Here is a 22,342-nt window from a genome sequence, read left to right as displayed (position 1 = left end):
TAACATCAACTCTCGTACTCACAATTAAGTTACAAATTATCCTCCTGTATGAATAATACGCAACGGAAACGCACATCTGACTATCAGTGATTTACAGAACTCAGACTGTTCACTACGCACTGGCAATACCACATTTTCTTTATGTCTTTTATTCAACGGCTTTTATCAACACGTGGCCACCGCACTGAATATGAATGGCGCACACATCATAAATTCGGGACATCATGACAACATACAATTGAAGGAAAAGTCCACCAATCTTTTTCTTTTCACTATCTTATTTATTCCGATAAATTCTATAACCTAAACACACAAATTCTACAACCTACAACAATAACACATGAGAAATTCCGCCCAGTGGGCATGGCTCTACATTGGTGAATCTCTATATTATGGTCTCGTAATTATTTAAGCTACAGTGCACTTTCTGGATAGGATGGTGGATCTTTTATTATATCTCACACTTCGACTCTCACAATCATCATCACGAAACTTTCCTCCAGACCGAGCGGCACAGAAGGAACAAGCATAACCCACTAATCTTTTGAAACTACCTTGCTACTCTCCCATGCAAACCACACATACCCAAATTACATGACATACACCACACTACGACATGGAATACAAAACACTAAATAGTCACAACACTATCACTTTCAGCTTTCCCACTTCAATTAATATTTATCCCAGTTTCACACGACACTGTCCCACTTTGTAATTCTACTTTCCTACTATGAACTCTGGAGATATATGCACGTCTTCCTGTGCAATGCAAGCCAAGTGGCGTTGCTGGATAGACGGCCGACTCTCCTTGTTTCTCTCTCAGAGTTTGAATCTAGCGTCACACGGAATCATATCACGCAAAGTAATGTTAAGAACATATTCATCACACACGCGAGTCCTCAACTGATACCATGGACGAGTACTTCTCTTTATCTTTTGTCTCATACACAGTTTGAGACTCACACAGTACTCACCACGTGGAAGTACTCGTCTCTAATTTCAAGTCCTGCACACGCCATTTCTTAAATATTTCAACTTATGGTACACACGCTATTTCTTAAATATTTCAACTTAATGTACACACGCTAGTAAATCAGCTTAACTAACGCACACGGAAGTATTTCAACTTATTGCTACACGTGGTTTCATTGTGACCGTTGGTCACTTCCGAAGATTACTACAATCCCATTAATATTACCTGCCTGACATTTAATTCTCCCCACAAAAGTTCCTGAATTAGAGAAATTATTATTTCAAACTACTCTTAAATATTCCACATGCATACCATGTCTCCACTCTTTCGTCATTACGGAGCACAACTAAAACAGGTCTTAACAGCACAAGATCCAGCGGCAGAGTGCTGAAACATGGCCGTTCTCCAGGTCATCTCGCACCTCTCTCGAGGTGGGGGAAGAGCATGCTACCGTATTGGTCAGCCACATTTCACGCGCTCAAAGCTCAGGTAAATTTCATCTCTTTGGTCCCACCAAAGGTGGCCAAAGGATCGTCTCAAAGATGATCATATATTCACATTCACTATCTGCGGTTAGCAGACGACCATACATTCATTCATTTCACAGATCTCACCAAACTGGATGTAGGGATTTACTTTGTGGGAATGCACATGTGATCAATTAAATAAATTGTCGTTCTTTCCCACACTGGTATCCGGCTTCGCTGTATTAATTGAAATTGAGTTATTTTACAAAAAAAATGTGTTGTTCTGACAAAAATAATGAAGTATGTTGTACCTATTTTCAATGTCGGGCGGTACTGTACCCTTTCACAGTACAAAGTCGAAAACCGGAGATGCAAGAGGGGAGGGGTTCACAGAGCTCCAGCGGCAGTGGTGCAGCTTAGGTACAGCCCTCGTAGTCCAGGCAGCGCACCATTTCGTGTCTCTTCTGTAGTTCACGTATCGCCATTTACAGTCGGCCTTTTCTAAATTCCGTCAATCCACTTCGTTACTGGACTCGCATGGTACTTTCAGTAATGGCTCCAGCACTACAGGCCAAAGATGCCTATAGCACACTGACCGTGCCTCTGCACGCAAATTGTCGACGATTGCCTTCCGTGGCAGCGGTCTGCCCCGCTTGTCGACACTCCAGCTCCATGTGGCGATTATTTATTGCGTCCTCTGTTGATTTACCACTTTGTGTGGCAACGCACTTGCTTCTAAACTGAATATGGCAGTCAGTGTTGTATCATTATAGCTGTGTAGTACATTCGCAACTGTCCACAAGTTTCGAGATTTTCTTTAGAGCTTGTTTCAGTGGATATTGTATGTTCACCTCCTTGCTGCATTTAAATCCGTTCTTTCGTTGCCTTATGGAATGAACGGCTCTATTACGTTAAAAACAGCCCTTTCCCGAATTTCTTCCCCAACCAAATCTCCGTATAATGTTTATTCAGATCATTGTCAGTGTGCACGTACATCCTCCATCTGGGGCGTAGAAATGATGATTTTCTTTACGGCACAGATTATGAGTCCCAGCTTGTCAGTGGAGTAGGTGTGGTACTGTAGCTCCAAGCAGAACAGCGAGCTGGTGTACGTAGAGTGGAAATGATTTGCGAGCCTTAGCACCATGGCACCACATGTCTTATGGGAGGGACAGTTTTTCGGTCAAACTGGGGACCCAGACATCAAACGGAACTCATTATGATGCAGCTTCATGCTTTAATTGACATCGTCGTTGTCAAGTAACAGTGATAACCAAGGACCATACTACAAGGAGTACAGGGAGTACTGATTGTTCTGCATTGTATCTGGCAGAATGGAAACTTTCCATCGTTGACGGGCTATAGGGAATGCGGTCGTAGATTAATCAGGAAAAAAATTGTCTCATACCCGATTCTGAGGGCTCCATTCTCATCACAACATGTACCTGACACAGATGCATCGAATCGATATACGGAACACTGACCTTCGGACAAAGTTTTACGGCCAACAATTTCTGTATGATAATTTCCACTGCCAAACGAGAGACCCGCACCAACCACTCACGAAACGAGACCGAGCGAATGCTTCAGAGCCAAATAAACAAACATTTGTATGCAATAGTGAAGCGTCATTTTGTCAAGTTTTACGTCAGCAGACATGTACTTCTGCACGTCAAGCATACAAGTGTGAGATGGTGGGATGCACACTGCCGGATGTAAGCAGAAACATTATAAAAATGCCACAACTGATAATGAGTAAAACAAAACACTTATTGTGAAATAAAAACACATGTTTGGTACTTGCAAAGACGGATTTGAAATAGCTTAAGTCATCGTATGGCATTGTCCTTAGCCGTTGGATTAGCTGAAAGGGACTCAATAAGTGGACCTGCTTGACGGTACATTCACGTTTGTCCATTGAACTCATCTTCCTGTGGGAGTTCTGCTTTCAGCTGTCATACAGTCTTTACGGAAAATTATCGCAGATGTCACATCACCTAAAGCAGATAGGAAACTCCCTGGCAGGTCAGAGCCGTGTGTCGGATCCCCGACGTTTCAAGTGACTGCACTCTCCACTGCCAGGAAGCAACTCCCGAGGCCTCTGGTCACTGCAGTGCCCGTCCTTCCGGGAGCGCTGGTCCCGCCAGCCGTGCAGGGGAGCTTCTGTGACGGCCGGAAGGCAGCGGCTGAGCTACTGGCGGACGTAAGGCTGTGACGGCGGCTCTCGGTTCCTGCCTGCCTAGGTCGATGTCTATCTTTTTAAGGACGTCATATTCACCATTGACTTTAAAAATTGTTTTACTATTGCAGTTTCGGCCTTTTGAGCCATTTTCAACTGGTAATGTGGAAGATTTTGCTTCAGCTCATGACAGACATGTCTACATGTCAGCGTCTAAAATCATCTATAACAAAATTTGAACAAGTCATTCATATCCTTAACATAAATACCACATGTTCACTCTCTTGCAATGCATACGAAATTCTTCTTTAAAGAAAAGAGGTATTCTGCGGCAAGCGCTGCAGTTCTGCTGTTTTATGTCTCTGAAACCAGTTCAAACGATATAGCAGCACAGAACGGAGTGGATGATCTGCAAGAAATAGTTACAATAGGTATCTCACTCAAGTGCTCTGAAATCTAAAGATGAAATCTCGATGCGCTAAAATGCTAAAAAGACCAATGGATTTGCGATTGTTTTGCTGTGTTACGATGCATCCTTTAAAGAATGAAAAAGTTCCAGGTTTGTGTCCCAGTCTGGCACACAGTACTCATCTGTCAGGAAGTTTCTCATCCACTGCTGAGTGGAAATCCGTTCTCGATACTTTTAGCCACGCGGGATTAGCTGATCGGTCGGTCTAGGGCGCTGCAGTCATGGGGTGCGCGGCTGGTCCCGGCGTGTGTGTGTGTGTGTGTGTATGTGTGTGTGTGTGTGTGTGTGTGTCCTTAGGATAATGTAGGTTAAGTAGTGTGTAATAGAGATGGGGGATCCGCTCTTGAACTAATTCATAGAGTTGAATCTTTCAAAGGAGTGAACAATCAGTGATTCAGAAAAAAAGAACGGTAGCTCCAAATGTTTCCCAGGGCAGAGAGAGAGAGAGAGAGAGAGAGAGAGAGACGGAGCATATCAGTAGCGCCTCTGCTGGTCAGAGCACAGTGCACGCCACACAACACAGCCGGCGCCGGCCTCTGCCCTGCTTCAACCTTGGCTGCCTGCATTGTGCAGTGCCCCATTGGATTTTGTGTTTCACATATGCCGTGCCGTCTCTGTGCGTCGTCTGCCGCGTGCAGTGTCTGGCGCAGCTTAACTTCGCATCGCACTCTGTCGGCGATCGTTTCAGTCGCACGTCCTGCCCTCTGGGCAGTTGATGCGAGCAACAGGACAGAGAGCCACCTAGCGGATAACATAGGAACTACTTGCAACAACCTGCTCGCAAAGGAACGGACGATTTGTCTCGGAGCGGGTGAGTTCACCGCTCCCCCCGCCCTCGGAACTCGCCCACTCAACGCTCACCCCACCGTCTCGACTCTAGCCAGAGCGTTGAGCAAAGCAACTCAGGTGTCACTCTGGTCTCTGCGGTCTCAGCTCACGCAGTAATACAGCTCGCGGCTCGACCTGCTCGACTCAGCGCCTCTGCATCGGAGTTCGTCCCTACTGGATATTGTTCTTCGTAGTAATACCGCTATGTATATTACATTATTATGTTATGTATACATCAATTGTTTTTATTTTATTTTTATTTGTTTAAACTGATTAGATTAGGTTCCTGATGACTCCTCTTACTATAGGATTTTTATTATGGACACTCGAATTTACGCTTTAATTACGAGCGAACCGATAAACGTATCGCAAAATGTGATACACCAATATTTTCCTTGTTTTATTCTGCGTAAGGCTATATGCAGCACTTTCGTTTTACAGTCAAATTTTTTTTTTCTTATTGTGGTACGGGTTTTGCGATTTTAGGCGTCTTCGGAAGGAAACGTTCACTTTAAAAATATATGGCTTGCGATGCATTTGTATGAGGTTAATGAAATTTTAATACATTATAGCCAAATATATTGTTAATGTAAATCTCAAGTTACAACATTTTCCGATCACCCAAAAAACCACGATAGTGCAAAATAAATCAATAATCAAAAACTTTGTCATATCGTGGAAATTTCAATAAACAATACAAAATTCTTACTCATTATCTGTGTTACTTCAAAACAGGATCAAATAAGATCAAAATACAGGTATAGTACTGGAATCAACCAAGTTTAAAGGGCAATGTACCTTCCATTTATTTTCTATTGTAAATGAGTGGTGAGTCATGAAAAAGAGCTAATTCATTTCAGGGAGTGAACAGTTCAGATCCAATCTCTGAAAAGAACAGTTTTGCCCATCTCTAGTGTGTAAGCTTAGGGACTGATGACCTTAGCAGTTAAGTCCCATAAAATTTCACACACATTTATGGATACTTGTACGTTCTTGCATAAACTATACATGCTAGGTTTTTAACTTTTAACCTCGCACCTTGTGTGCTACAGGCGGCCGCTGTTGAGTGTACGCCTGCTGCGCTATCAGCCGTGGAACCTCTCCTTTGACGACGACTTCAGTGCGCTGTGCAAGGAGCGGCAGCCAGAGGCGTCGCAAATGTTCAGCCTCGCTGACGATCTGTACGCCTTCCATCGTGTCTACTGGTACCATGCAGCTGAGTACATCGATTCATTCTATGAAGATGATTTCAAGATTGTAGGTAAGTTTAATACTGGGACTTGGCCACTTCAAGGTTATGCGCTGACAACTGATCAGTTGTTCGAGGAATGACATTCAAATATCCTTCTGAATATGTAGTTTTAGCTCTTGCGTGATTTGGCATGCCACGCAAGATAATCTCTGGTGCTCTTTCCAAAGTCAGTGTTTAGATTCCTCGGCAACTCTCCGACTGGATCTATGACAAGCTAACTACTTCATTTCGATGTATTATTGACTTCTTCATTATGGAAGGACTAAAAAAAGACTACGTACACAAAATTTTGGATTGTTTACAGATGATTAAAAAGAACAAAGTTTATGTAACACAAAGGTCAAAGGTGTACCCCCACCTGCTCGTGGCCCGTGAAGGTTTCGACGCCAGCGATGTACAGAGGCTGTGTGATGTTTTGGAGACGTTACTCAAGTGCCAGCTGGGTGCTAACGATTGTGCAACACACTCGAAACAAGTGGGTGTCTCACAAATAATGTTTGCAGCCTCAGCCTAACAGGCAACCACCTCGCCTGTGGTGTCTGCCAGTGTCTGGTACACTGAACAACTCGTCTCCCTCCCGTAGGAGGCACGCAGCACCTCTAAACCACGGCCCATCCCACAGCACTTTGAACAACGTCTCTGAACGCCAGTGCAGATAAGACCTTCATACATGTTCGACACGTGCCTCATATAAAAAAGCGTTCCTTCTTATCTTCTATAAACGCTCTAAAATTCTGTACACGTAGTTTTTTTTTCAGACCTAGTCTAAGGCTTGTTTTAAAAATGGCGAATAGTTTCTGCAACTTAACGGCTACATACAAGCTAAAGTTTTGTCTATACTGTAACTGGTGTAGTGTTCTACATTTCTCATCTGTGATCCTGGCATGATACTGTTCGTATTTACTAATTTTCTTTGACGAATAATATTTCCATTTGTAACTGTAGACTTAATTGTACGAAATACACTGTTAATATTATCCTTAGAAGTGTTAATCCTATGAACTGTAGTAGGACTGAGGAAACACTGCATTTTCAGCTATCGCACCTGTCTGCTAAACAACTCTATTTGTTCGAATCACTATATTCTTTAAATTTATTATTTTAGTCTCGTTGCTGGACTTTATCTCTTACTCGATCATCTATCTATCGTGCACCAGACATGAAACGAGCTGTAATCGTCCATTTCTTTCTTTGTAACTGTCTGATAGCTTCTTGTTCGGTAGGGGGTAACTCCATTTAAATGAGAGGAAGGGGAGACAGTGAGCTTGTGCTCCCTCAGCGGAAAAATTATTTATGCTTGCTGTTGTCACTCTTGACCGCTTCAGGCAATCGAACTTGCAGGGCTTTAATTGGTAGTAAACCGACTAATTAAGAAACTAAGGTGGTCGAAAAGGGTTACAACAGATAAAGAAGTAAGTTATCATAAGAATATGCGTATATTAGAACCAGGGACTGTAATACTGCGAAGAACGGCCTTTACAAAATTTCTGCTGCAGCCGATAATTTACTGCAGACACTCATAAGAATAATAGTGGCACATAAACGGAAATACGCATTGTTAGCAAGTTACTAAACAAGCAGACTCTTACCCCATCTGTTTCTAGACTCAGCTGCACTCGGCAGCAAGTCTATAAGTATGACTGAAACTGTAATGGACATCGGGAACAAACGTGTGAGCTGAAGTTGATGTTTCTATTCCTCGCGAGTAGCGACAAGATATTAAAGAATGAGCAGCGACAAGACCTTACAGAGTTGTCGACAACTAGCCGTTTGTCTGGAAGCTAACTTCAAGCCCGACATTGAAGATATCTTCAGGGGAAAGTTGTCATGATAATCCCGAGAGAACGGAGAGATCGTGGCAGTTCGGTCGAGATAGGGAGGGGGGGGGGGGGGGGAGGGAAAGAAGAAACGGGTGCGAATCTCTTCGGAGCACGTGGCGATGTTGGAGATGGTTTGCGACATCCAGCAGGCTGCTACAACGGCCCTGTCTGAAAGAGTTGCCACTATTAAAACCGTGGTGCTTTACTGTCGGCTGGTTTACGCATCTCTGTCCAGCAGAACTAGATGCTTACTCACAACAGTCCAACGTATCAGGAACTGAGCCCTGATTTGCTGTCGCTGCCAATGTGTAAAATCAACTAAATCGCAAATCCAAGGCTACAGATGTCAAAAATACTTCCTGTGTGACGACTATCTGACCCAGTATCGCAGAACCACCTGGCCTATCCCAATTACAAACAAGACCAGTCCAAGATGCAAATTTTTATTTTTTATTCATTCGATGATTTGTTTCGGACCGAGACCCATTTTCAAATCACTATAACATAGTCGAAAATGGCATTTCCGAAGATGTCAAAAACGTGGAATGAACATTTACAGTGCATAGAGATAACTCATCGAATGAACAAAACCTTGGAACGGTTTTTCGTTCACTGATTACCAGAAGTTGCTGACCCAAACTACTGCAGCATACTGGAAGTTCGTAAAACCTCCCATGTTAACTATGTCAAATGTACAATCCTTGCACAATTGCATCATCTACACAGCCTCAATTCGAATGATCTAATAAATATAAAGTAAACGCATTATTCACGACACTAAACTTACATTCCGCATCCCAACAACTACATGCATTGCATCCTCAGCATCAAAGATATTGAGTTCAGATCCACAGTCTTCTACACCGTCAGTCTTGCTCACCGTCATCATCTCAACAGTTTCTTGTGTCGCATCCCTACATGAAAGACATCCAGTTTTGAACCACTGCTTTCCATAACATTCACTCTCCTTCAACGTCCACATATCGTCCAACAGCTGACGATAACAGCCACAGCCACTTTCCATTTCAACATCCAAGTCACCTATTCCAAAAAGCAATCCAACTTTATCTTCAGCCACACCAAAACATCAGCTTAAAACCTATACCTAACCTTGTTTCGCCGCATAAAACATCAAGACAAACCAGCAGCATAGCATTCCATCCATATGTCTGTTCCATCAGCTCCAACGAGATCTTCATCAGTCACATGTTATCTCAATGCTACAACTATACTTTAATGAAAATTGTTACAGTCACGTAACACAGTCCCAGTCACTCTACACTCTACAAAGCACAGATAATTGATACAACATAGAATCAGATGGTACTGCCAATGGGTGCTTGTGAGATATCCTGATACCAGCACCTCATTCTGCACATCAGAAACCCTGGCATTGGTGGTACACATGAACAAAAACACTGCCACATTTTCCATAAACTGAACAATCTATTGAAAAAGGATTCATTCTCCTCTCATCCATAACAACCTCACGTTACCAAACAACCTCAACAAGCCAGACTCAGTGCTTCATATCTTAAAGATATACTCACGGTATCTAATGACTGCTCGACAATTCGGTACATACAATGTTACATAAATACGACCATCATATCTCTTGGTCCCAGTTTAAAATACCTGTCTATAACACCACAAAACGAATTTAATATAGTATTTACGACACAAGATTATAAAGCCACACATTTTGTGAGCGTGTGGGTTGGTGCTATTCTGTCATTCTGCGCAACAGATTAATCTGAGATGTACCCTTCACCCTTTGGCCCCTGCAAGATGCAATTTCCACCCCCACACTACTACAGAAGTCAGACGGACACTCCTAACGTTCTAAAGAGAAATGCCTGAAAAACTTTCAGCAATAAATACCTTCTGGAGTCGTCCACTGTAAGGATATGACACAAAAATTCACAAAATTTATTACGTAACTAGTGGGATTCTTGGGTACTGGAGTAGTGCTAGTTAGTGTAAGAAAAACATGAAAGTAACGAAAATTATTATTTATTTTGCAAAAATTCTGAGAAATCACAATAGCACTTTTAGTTATGAATTGAACACGTTATTTGCGGGTTCTTTTCAGAATGTGAAGTTACCTCTCAAGGATAGGATTCGCAAATGAAATTTCTATACAAAGTTTAAGATTGTTATTGACTTGGCAGAATGGCTGAGAGCTGCACCTACTAGACTTGAATAATTATGGGTTAGAATGTTGCTAGGTACAGTTGAGGCTGTCACGTGTGATGTGCACAGAAGGGTACTGTTGTGGAGGAAATGTGGGGGTCGCAAGAACTGTAGCTGTGATGACTGCTGTCTTCGCCGCTCGCTGCCGACAAATAAGATAACTCTCGTTCTATCTGGATTGATCTTCGCCAATCAAAGTCTCCCTACGCCTTGATGAAGTCAAGGACTCCTATTCGCCCCTAGTCTATTGGCGTGCGACAGAGGTGCTCTCCCAGTGAAGTACTGAGGAGAGACTTGTTCCTCGCTCTTTGAGTACATGTACGAGCGCGCACGCTCTCATTACGTGTTCTCGCTCCAAGAGCGACAACAGAACAGCCCCTCTGCACACCAGTCGTGAAGGGGTATATCTTTCGATCTGTTCCAGTACTCCTTCAGCTCAAGGCGTCACAAATATCGTCTGCCAATCAGCATTGCTCTTCTAAAACGGGAGAATCACGTTTTGTTTAAGGTGACCAATCCGGAAATCTGTAGTATCAGTGTCTGGCGTTTGCTGTCTCCCTGTGAAAATCTCTGAAACTGCGTGCTATGTGTAAAGAATGCGTAGGCTAACCGCTACCACACAATGTAGCGGAATTTGCTTTAAAGCCGAACACGGTGTCGTCCTTTCACTCGGGCTAATGCTGTCTGCTCTACAGGCGGTCACTGGCCGACGTAGATAGCTTGGGACCGGCCTCCTGGGGTGCAGTTGCCTCTCTCGAGCTAAAAGCTCCTGTGACCGTCGTGTCTGGAATGTATGTGTGTACGCTAGCCTCGAGTATTTCAACCACGGTGCGCACTTGCGATTTATTAGTTATTTGCATATCGTTTACATGAATTCATACAATACTGACTTTATCTTTTCGAGTTTGGGCTCGAATGAAGCGTCTTGGTGTGCAGAATATGATTGTGAGGGCGGAATATGTAAGCAATGAAGGAGACCACGACGTCTTACAATTTCAGGAAATTCTTATGAGAGGCTGCTCATGACTCCATAACTTTCGACCTTCTTAAAAAAAAAAAAAGAAAAGAAACTCTTATTTCCTACTATCTCTAGTCAAGTTGTGTGATATCATACTGTATGCAAGTTTAGATCCCATGGCTCACCTATGATTTAAGGGTAGTGTCTTTGTATACTAATCAAAACGTCATGGGACCCAGGTTCGAATCTCGCTACTGCATAAATTTAGCATACAAATCATCAGTAATGATGGATGGGCGGATAGAGCTTCAAGGAACTCTTTTCCCCTGCTCCTAAAACCCTGAAGAGTCAGCAGTGCTCAAAGGCATGAGAATGCAGAAGGTAATGGGAACCACTGGTGTCTGTCCACAGGACATGTGGCCTATAATTGAAAAGTGGTACGATGACTCCTCCATTAGCTAAATACTCCGCACTAGTCGCACATTCGGATCTCCAGGAGGAAACTGGCAAGTGCCAGGTGTACCTGTGAATTATGTTTACTGTATAGCTCCTTGTGTGGCACACCATGCTTCTTTTGTCACTGTAAATCTTACTCAACAGCGTATCTCCATTGCCTCAGTAACTTCTCCTCTTGTAGCCTCTGCTACATCAAAATCACTTATGTTAAAAACCCAAGGAATTATTACAATAAATACCACCAATCATTTCTCTCTCCCTAACTTCCACCATGGCACACATAAACATGACTGTGTGGTGGTACTCTCTTCAAAGGTAAGCTGATTCGAATCCAGGTGATGGAAGACATTTGCATTGCTGGTATTTCCCCAGTAATGGGAGGGGGAATTGAAGCATAAAGTTTCTCATCACCAGACCTCGTGTCAGTGTTCTACATTACATTGCCTCTCCTCAGTGTATCATGATACACTGATGAGGCCTGTGACACTGTTGAAGGTGACACATGTGGTGTCGACGATAATCGCCTGCAGCAAATCGTCAATCGACCACCGCAGAGATGCTGTACACCTAAGCAGCATCGCCACCGCCTATGAGAAAGAAGTAGTAAGCCACTCCTCCTGTAGCTTCGAGGCGCCACACACGACAAGTATTTCCAGCTCTGCCAGTGCCTGGTACGAGTTCTGCCAGAGTCCAGCCTGAGTTCTGTTCTGTCTACGAGGGTATCAACAGTTCCATGACGACTGCAGAGAAGCGACGAATTTCTGCCTTCAGAGTGCAGCGTCGGCGTAACGTCACTCAGTCAAGCCTAGGCCAAGCATGCACGTACAGAGAGTCGAGGGCCAACAACAGACACATATTTGGCACAGTTGTAGTAAACGTTCAGTGCTCATCATGTGCAGACTTGCACTGTAATGCCGCTCAGTGTTTTCAGCAGCTCCTGTGTATTTGGACCCCAATTAATACCACACGTGCTCACACAGCCACAGCCACGAGGAGCTAAAGATAAGTGTATTGCTTTCCAAACAATAAGGCGTTCAGATCATTGACTGTTTCATTTATCTGCTTGTAAATTTATTAAAAGCATGACACAACAACGTGTGTGTCGGATGTGGATGTTAACCTCTTAACGCATCCATTACAGTCACGTAGACTCAACAGATAACTCCGAGTCACAGTTCTCTCACAATGCAAGGACAGTGCCCAATTACGTGGAGGAAGATAAGCGCTTGCAGTAAGGCGGTGGACCTGCTGCTCCATTCCTCTCTGCTGACATGGGCAGAGGACTCTCACTTTCTCATATCTTGGAATAATCACGCATCCTCAGCTTACAACAAACTCAAATTAAGAAGACAGGAAACTCGACAATGTGGGGATTCCATCATTCAGCCATCCTCTGTACTTGGTTAAAACCCACTGAATGAGGCGATGCTGTGGTAAGCTGTTGGCTCCAAACTTGATTTTCGACCATATTTAGTTTCTCTTCGATGTCCCTACACAGCTTAAGGTGAATGACACGACGGTTCCTATGGATGGACCCAGTTGTCCTGCTTCCCCGTTCTTCCCAATTCTGGGTTATGCTGTAATAGCTGTTTCACCAACAGGACGTTAACCCCTGATCTTCTTTCTTCCTTCGTCTTTCCAAAAGCCTTAGTGGCCCCAGTGTTACTTTCGCCAATATAGCTTGGATCTCAGCACTCTCAAAAATTTACCATTCCTTACAGTCTTAGAACACCTTGCACTCTGTATCATATTTGCCGTCTCAGACGCAACCTCTGCCAGCCGATTACATTGTCCTCTCTTCTGAAGTTCCTCAGACTTTGTCACAAATTGTAAACGTTCCACAAACGTGGGGAACAAAAGCAATATTTCTCGCCTATCCTCTGGATACCTAGGCTTCTGGTGCGCCTATACCAACATGTCATATCCACCCTCCACTTGCCACCCTTCTGTATCCTATTCGAGCGGAACTTCAGCTGGCTGGTTCTTCCTGTTCCATAATAGTATGTAGACACTTACTCCTCCAACCAGCTATAATCCTAGCGTATATGCCTCTTCAATATGTAGATGATCCCGCTTCCAGCCTCCTGACCACTGTAATCCCTCCCTGACACCTACCTCTACCCACATCAACTTGTCAATCATACTTCCCAGCCCACTCCAACACCTTGAATACATACACCCTTTCTGGCGAACACCTGCATCATACTGTATTACCCTCGTAGTAGTTATTGGGAACTAACTGCCAGTGACTTTCCAGAAGCTCGAGCCTTATCTTCACCATAGCACCATCATCAACTTCAATGTACATGCGTTTATGTAGAGACGCTATGGCTTTTATTTTTTTGAAACCTGTCATTTTATTCTTTCTCCCATAAAAGCTATACTGGCCTAACCTCGATAGGCTGAAGAGCAGCAAAGTGTCAGAAGCTTGCGCACCACACGATAATGTGGTGGGAGTGGAATGAATAAGAAGGAAAATGGAGTGTCTACGACAAAGTCGTGCATTCGGCCTTTCACAGAATGTGCCTGTGTATAAGAATCTTTCACAACTTATTCGTCTTACTGGGTATACATTTGCGCTCAACACGCCAATGAACCTTACAGGGTGAGTCACCTAACATTACCGCTGGATATATTTCGTAAACCACATCAAATACTGACGAATCGATTCCACAGACCGAACTTGAGGAGAGGGTCTATTGTAATTGGTTAATACAAACCATAAAAAAATGCACGTAAGTATGTTTTTTAACACAAACCTACGTTTTTTAAAATGGAACCCCGTTAGTGTTGTTAGCACATCTGAGCATATAAACAAATACGTAATCAGTGCCGTTTGTTGCATTGTAAAATGTTAATTACATCCGGAGATATTGTAACCTAAAGTTGACGCTTGACTACCACTCCTCCGCTGTTCGATCGTGTGTATCGGAGAGCACCGAATTATGTAGGGATCCAAAGGGAACGGTGATGGACCTTAGGTACAGAAGAGACTGGAACAGCACATTACGTCCACATGCTAACACCTTTTTATTGGTCTCTTTCACTGACGCACATGTACATTACAATGAGGGGTGAGGTACACGTACACATGTGGTTTCCGTTTTCAATTACGGAGTGGAATAGAGTGCGTCCCGACATGTCAGGCCAATAGATGTTCAATGTGGTGGCCATCATTTGCTGCACACAATTGCAATCTCTGGCGTAATGAATGTCGTTCACGCTGCAGTACATCTGGTGTAATGTCGCCGCTGGCTGCCACAATACGTTGTTTCATATCCTCTGGGGTTGCAGGCACATCACGGTACACATTCTCCTTTATCGTACCCCACAGAAAGAAGTCCAGAGGTGTAAGATCAGGAGAACGGGCTGGCCAATTTATGCGTCCTCCACGTCCTATGAAACGCCCATCGAACATCCTGTCAAGGGTCAGCTTAGTGTTAATTGCGGAATGTGCAGGTGCACCATCATGCTGATACCACATACGTCGACGCGTTTCCAGTGGGACATTTTCGAGCAACGTTGGCAGATCATTCTGTAGAAACGCGATGTATGTTGCAGCTGTTTGGGCCCCTGCAATGAAGTGAGGAGCAATAAGGTGGTCGCCAATGATTCCGGACCATACATTTACAGTCCACGGTCGCTGTCGCTCTACCTGTCTGAGCCAGCGAGGATTGTCCACGGACCAGTAATGCATGTTCCGTAGATTCACTGCCCCGTGGTTTTGTAAAACCCGCTTCATCGGTAAACAGGTAGAACTGCAACGCATTCTCTGTTAATGCCCATTGACAGAATTGCACTCGATGATTAAAGTCATCACCATGTAATTGCTGATGTAGCGACACATGAAACGGGTGAAAGCGGTGACGATGCAGTATGCTCATGACACTACTTTGACTCAGTCCACCGGCTCTCGCAATGTCCCGTGTACTCATTTGTGGGTTCATGGCAACAGCAGCTAACACACCAACTGCACCCGCTTCTCCTGTGACGGGCCTCTTACGGACCCGTTTGCGTGCTACGACCATACCTGTTGCATACAGTTGGCGGTAGATGTTTTGCAATGTGCGGCACGTTGGATGCTCTCTGTCCGGGTACCGTTCTGCATACACCCTGCAGGCTTCAGCTGCATTTCGTCGACACTCTCCATAGATGAGTATCATCTCCGCCTTTTCAGAGTTCGTATACACCATGGTCACAGTTCCTACAACACTACACTATCACAGACGTCTGGTAACACGGTGTACTACAGTTGGTCTGCGTGCGGAGACGAATGCAGAATAACAATAGCAGCAAGCGCTACATGCGCACCCTGCGACAGCTAGACCAAACCACAACAGTGCACTACAGCCACACTCGTAAACACGGTCGTCATCGTAAACACGTCCCTGCAGATGCTGCTCGCCAACCGTGGCCCGTGTTTGTTACAAGACGCAACTGAACGTCGGAGGTTTCAAATATCAATTTTAGGTTACAATATCTCCGGATGTAATTAACATTTTACAATACAACAAACGGCACTGATTACGTATTTGTTTATATGTTCAGATGTGCTAACAAAATTAACGTGGTCCCATTAAAAAAAACGTAGGTTTGTGTTAAAAAACATACTACCGTGCATTTTTGTATGATTTGTATTAAACAATTACACTAGCCCCTCTCCTCACGTTCGGTCTGTGGAATCGGTTCGCCAGTATTTGATGTGGTTTACGAAATATATCCAGCGGTAACGTTAGGTGACTCACTCTGTATACATTGGATGATGTGTAGCATATCAGTATCATTCTCCTTTGATTTGTACTCTGAACAGGAATAGTGCTCGAGGAAAACGACCATCAGGACTTCTCAGAATGCAGTAGGTGAAGCCGTCATCAAGCTGAGACCTGGTTTGGTCACCACAGTGCTTCGCGAGCCACTGTCCCACTGCACGTTGTGGTCCCTCGCCGCCTTCCTACTTTGGAACTAACTTACCCAGTTAATAATTGTTTGACACAGTTAATTATTGGGTCTCCGAACAATTCTACAGTTCCAACATTTTCGATTTCCATAAATCAATGTCAGAGGTGAAAGAAGAGATAAGTGACAGAAGGAATCTCGGGAGCAATGCCTGAATCACAAATCTCTGGAGTTCTAATCCCACATTCATCCACTCAGCAGCTGAGGCATGTATGTCCCAATTGCATTTATTGCTGCATCATTATCATTACACAAGGTACGAATGAGACGAAGTAATTACATTTGTTGCGTGTTTTGGAATGTATGCAAACAGAGTATTAACAGTAAATCGTTCATTGTGGTAAAGGAACTCCCAAAATCGTCAGTTACTGTATTTTGTTGTGCTATTTCTCGACTATCTCGTGCTAACGAAACAAACTGGTGACAAATATGCTCCATCACCTTTTTTTACGCTGCGTGATGGGGTCACTAAGTTCACGGAGGAAAGTGAAATATCACACAGACGAGAATTCAGCCTGCATCCTATTTCTTTGTACAGGACGCCTATGGAGTTATGTCAAAACAGTATATTTTATATGGACGTAGTTAGACATTAAAAAAAATACGTATCCAACGTATCAGTGTATGGACGATCACACCTTCCTCAGATATCTATGTGTCTCGCTGTCCCCCTTGCTTTATTGCGGATCGTTCTAGTAAATCTGCTTAGAAAGACTTCCTCAACACTTCTGTCAATTTTCCATTAATCTTTCAACGTTGTGCCACATGAGACTTTATTATTCTTCATATTCAGTTATTTGCATGGTAGGATCAAAAGTTTGTCATGACGATTTCAAAAGGTTGTTGAGGTGGTAATGTTGGGATTTCGTGGTAACCATTTTAATGTGGCTTTAAATGCTGCAGAACCAAATACAATCCGAGAATAAGTTGTTCATTAAGAAACTCACACATCTGAACAACAAAATGAGACTCGAGCTCCTTGCCTCTACAACCACACAAGATCCGCGATTGCCTTGTCATGGAGGTGAGTTACTGAAAACTTTTGTTGTACAGAGAAGTGGAAGTTCCCATTCATGTAAGCTTCAAAAGAATGTGGTCCTAACAGGTATTCTAATCACACAATGGCCCACATAAGGTGAGGTAGGTTCCTTTCCAACTCTTGCTGATAATGGGTACTTACCTTAGACAAGAAAACAATATTTTCCTGATCAAACAGTGGTATATGGCACATTTATACGTAAACAACACTCTTGAGCGAGACATGGCAGAAGTCGCCACAACAAAGTACGGTAGGTTACAAATCGTTGCTCCACACTAATGTCAGATAATTCAGTAACAAACATGTGCCTAAATCCTTTCGTATTCATAATTTTTTTAATATGGTCGTGCATTGTTGAACAAGATGCTTGAAGTCGAACAGCTCTTTTGCAAGTGGTTTTCATTGGAGACTGCTCATATGATTGAGACTGGGTGACACACTTTACTGTCACTTTTTGTTGCTTCCAATATGTGGTCTGAGACAGCCTGAAAATACAGGACATTTATCTCAATCAGGCATGGCTTCTTTACGAGGGGGACTGAGGCAAATGGTCTCATCATGCCTTACATAGTTTTTCCTATCTGCAGATGTTCATGCACCCACGAACCCTCCACTAATCTCTCCTTTACAAGATAACTGTTGGTCCATGGATTCGGAACTCAAAGACTGCAGTGGTGAAACAAAAATATAATTCTGATAACATTGTTTTTTCCATCTCCAATGCAGGAATATCAATAAAACCTATTTACTTCCTCTTTTTTACTATGTCAAGAGCGATGCAGGGACTTCTTGGACACCCTGTAGATGAAATAGACGTGAATTTTAACAATGATACCTGTCTTTGTTAATACTCTTACTTTTTGTTGACATGCCGCCTCACATAGCTCTGGGTAACTGAACCTGGATAATGTGGGTAAACAACGGCCAGGCTCGTCATCCAGAGAAGACTTTGGATTCAGCTGCCTGCAGTGTACGGCCACCACCTACTGGCTGTCGTTTTCTTGCAGACGAGGAGTGGCAGCTGGAGGACAGAAGCCACGCTACGCTCTCCGTGGGCACTGACTGCGTGCAGCTGTTGGTGAACGCCCTGGACCACCCCACGTGTCCGCTGGAAGACCTGCCACTGGAAGCCGTGAAGCAGCGCGAGCAGTGCCGCGAGCAGCTGTGGGACGACGTGGTGCAGAGGTCGCCCCACGTACCCGTCACCAGCTACCTGGCCTACACGCAGAGGGTGAACGTCAACCTCTGTCTGCTGGCCTGGATGGCGGTCAACTCGTACGGCATTTGTCAGGACATCCCGTTTAGTATGATACAGTCCGTGCACGATGCTCGCTGCTATTTCGATAGTCCTGACGATCAATCATGTCTGCAATCGAACGCTACAGACGCCATCTGCTCTGTTTCCAGAGCTATTCTGTTGCTAAAGTGTCGCGACTTTTCCTCCATTAGGACAGCCCATAATTGTACGTTCACTAATTCCGTATTTGGATTATACCATAGTAGTCGCAGTCTACTGTATCAAAAGGTAACAGAAGAAACACTGAACTACAAAAACAGTTTAACCAACGCCACCTTGAAATACAAGGATTTCAAAATCGACAGCTTGAAGCCTTTAGAAATCTCATTTGTATTGGTAAATATAATTTTCCGTTTTTCGACTGCCGGAGTATACATGTACCTTCCCCAGTTACGCAACTTGCCTGGAAAGATACTCTTGTCCTTTCAGATCACGTGCATAACCCAGATCCTGTGTTCTGAGGTCGTGTATCGCATGGCAGGCGTCCCTGACTTACCTACAGCAGTGCTGATAGACAGCGCCCTCACACTTCTCAGCTGTATCTGGCTGAACTCATTCTGCTACCAGATGTATTCTTGTGTTCGCCATCTCAGGCTTCCTGACCAGCTACTACCTGCTGAAGTAAGCCAGTTATTCCGTCGTGAGGTGCTGTGTGTGCTTATACCGTGGAGTATAGTATGTGTGGCAACTGTTGCTTTGGAAAAGACGAGTAAATATTACCTGATCTACAGTCGCATAGTAGTCCTTGCAGGGATTTCAGTCTCTGTGGCATTCAACTTGGTTTGTCTCGGACTGATTGGATACATGTACCTACGTAATCGGTGCTCCATGCGGCAACTCGAAATTGTTGATAACAAGAAATTTGCCTCAAAGAAGGAATGTCTTTTTATGTCAGTTAAAGCTATTATATTAAGTGGAACAGGAATTATTATTAGAATTGGGTTCCACCAAGCTCAGGGAATAGCGCAGTTTGTCTACTATATGCATCTAGCTACGATGGTGCAAGGACCACTGCTCTTCGTCTGTTTCGTTTGCAATGGAACGACGCTCCCCGTACTGAAGAACAGGATACTTCTTTGGTGGAACCCAACCGACATCCCTGCAGGTCTAGAGCTGTGTTCGGCAGCCGAGAGGAATCTGGCCAGGAGAAACAATGAACAGTCTCCCTTTTCAGAATCCTCGCTGTAGCCTCCTTCAGTATTTTTCGCAAATAACTGTCTCCACACTACACTGCTTTAAACCCAAAAATAAAAATGGACTCTACCTGGTATGACAATATTAAATGTCATTAAATCTGATATCGTACAGCCAGTACTTCTCTTTCCTAACGTCTCCTTCATTTATAACTGTGTGCTTATTTGTGAGTGGTAGCCTCTGTCTACCTATTCTAATGCACTGAGACTACTTACTAAAATTGTTGGGAAATGCTTTGTGTATACAATAGGCTGCGTCAATCACACGGCCTGTTATATACAAGGAAAACGCAGCACGTTGTCGGAGGAATTCCCGTTCGTCAGGGTCATCTACCGTGGCGATGGTGCATTTCTGGACACATGTTCGTAGCACGTTTTTTCTCCGTTTTCCTTCGAGGATCTGTCTTTGCAGTTTGTCGGTTTTATTAATGTATAATGTATGATATTAGTATATAACATTATGTCTGAAGCAAGGAAATTTTCCATATGTGTGTGAAAGATGTACTTTTACATGATTTGTATATAAGTATGTCAAGTACCATGAAAAGAGACATTCAGATACTTATAAAATCAAAAGAGAGGGGCCAATGACTGAAGTGGTGTGTGCATGAAAGTGTAAATGGGTTTGTTGAGCTTATTAGTGGTTCGATCACATAGAGTGGCTCAAACAGGTATAGTAATTAAGTAACACATGACTTGTTGTGTGAAATGTGGCTTGAAGTGAACGCAAAGTGTCGAATGGCAGAGTTATATGAGATTAGCATTATTGGGTTTGTGAGACAAGGTGGTGATTTGTTAAGCTAGAGGTTTGTAAGGGTACTATGGCAGATGTTAAAAGTTAATGTTCCATGTGCCACTCTTGAGCAAGGAAGAACATTACTTACAGGCGTATTTACAGAAACAGTACTGTGGAAGGATAAACTTGTGCCAGTACTGTGAGTCCTGGTAAACATGTGCCATAGTAGCTTCACTAGAAGCACACAGTACGGCGAATTGTGATTCGTAATCAGTAGACGATCTCCAATTTGTTCAAATAAAACCTGAGTGTGCAAAGTAAAGGAGTGTTTGTGTGAATTCAGTATCCAGCCCAACTGAAAATCCTGTGACAAATAGTATTACGTGGAGTGATTTTCGTGAATTGTGCATTTACCAGGCACCCGCAGTGTTAACCGCGATTTCCGTACTGGACGCAGTGAAACCAGAGGCCGCAGCGCCACGAGGGAGGCAGGTGCCGGGTGCAGCCCGCCTGGCCGCAGGGGGGCGCCGGCAGCTCAACACATTCCGTAAAACCGTTTGACGAAGATTTGCAGGCCGTGCGCCTCGATTCTGTCAGCGCAGCGCCAAGCCAACCCTGGCCCGCTCTGCGTGACGCCACGAGAGCGCGCCCTGGCCTTCTCTTTAGGTGGTGGCGGCCAGAGCCGACACGGGGCCCACCCAGACAAGCGTCCTGCACCACCGGGACACGCGTAAAGTCAGCCCGACACAGTGGTCGCCAGCCGAGCCTCGACCCGCTGGAAAGTATTCAACCTCATCGCTCGAAAGCCAGAAGGTAACGTCCCTCGTGCTACCTACTTACCCCCAGGCAAGATCCCGAGTTCCGACCGCAGTACTGGGAACATTCACAGCCAAGTCCAGGAAATTACTTTCGACTGGCTGTACGAAATACACAGTTCAAACTCAACAGGAAGACGGTCACTCACAAACATTACTCCCAGATTTGGATAACAAACTGAGATTATCGCTATCCGATTACCCCAGCCAAGTCAGTCACTTTGAGTCGGAGCACCACTGCCACTTAGCTAACATCACCGAGTTTTCCCTGAGCTACAATTCGCCGTAAACGCCCACACTAATTACTATGCAACATTCGCAGATAACGGCAGCAAAGTTCTTAGGCGGTAATCAATGCGCGCAAACGAGAAGGCCTTTGGAAACTCGAGAACACTGTGCGTCGCGACACGGAACTCCGCTCCAGAGCGCCCGCGACCCGCCACGTCGGCCACACGGGCGCCGACGGCCAGCTCTCGATTCCCCGAGCTCCGGGCCTCTCCACGAAATCCTTCTACACGTGGGCCTTTCAGCCAATCAGGAGCAGCAGAGGACTGCAAGCCCCACCACTGGCCACTCCCTGCTGCTGCTTACAGCCGCTGCTGTCACGTTCTGGTCTTCAAAAAGGCGAACCAGCGAGCAGATATGGGTGGTCAGGGAATTACCTGTTACAACCCTTTGACTCGTGGGGTATCAAGCATTAACTTCTGC

The 22,342-nt window shown here is 44.3% G+C and overlaps 1 protein-coding gene across 1 annotated transcript in view; it reads left to right on the top strand.

The window, feature by feature from the left end:
- LOC126108566 (uncharacterized) overlaps window positions 1–21,122 on the top strand; it is a 60,623-nt gene extending 39,501 nt beyond the window's left edge. The window contains exons 5-6 of the mRNA XM_049913854.1: window positions 5,972–6,180; window positions 18,601–21,122. Of these exons, the coding sequence (XP_049769811.1) occupies window positions 5,972–6,180; window positions 18,601–20,078 (1,687 nt within the window). The 3' untranslated portion in view covers window positions 20,079–21,122. The remainder of the gene's footprint in view (window positions 1–5,971; window positions 6,181–18,600) is intronic.
- Window positions 21,123–22,342: the final 1,220 nt, after the last annotated feature.

The sequence above is a fragment of the Schistocerca cancellata genome, chromosome 11, assembly GCF_023864275.1.
Source record: "Schistocerca cancellata isolate TAMUIC-IGC-003103 chromosome 11, iqSchCanc2.1, whole genome shotgun sequence".
Classification (NCBI taxonomy): Eukaryota; Metazoa; Arthropoda; class Insecta; order Orthoptera; family Acrididae; genus Schistocerca; species Schistocerca cancellata.
The sequence above is the reverse complement of the archived record's forward strand: the minus strand, read 5'-3'. Positions and strand labels throughout refer to the sequence as shown.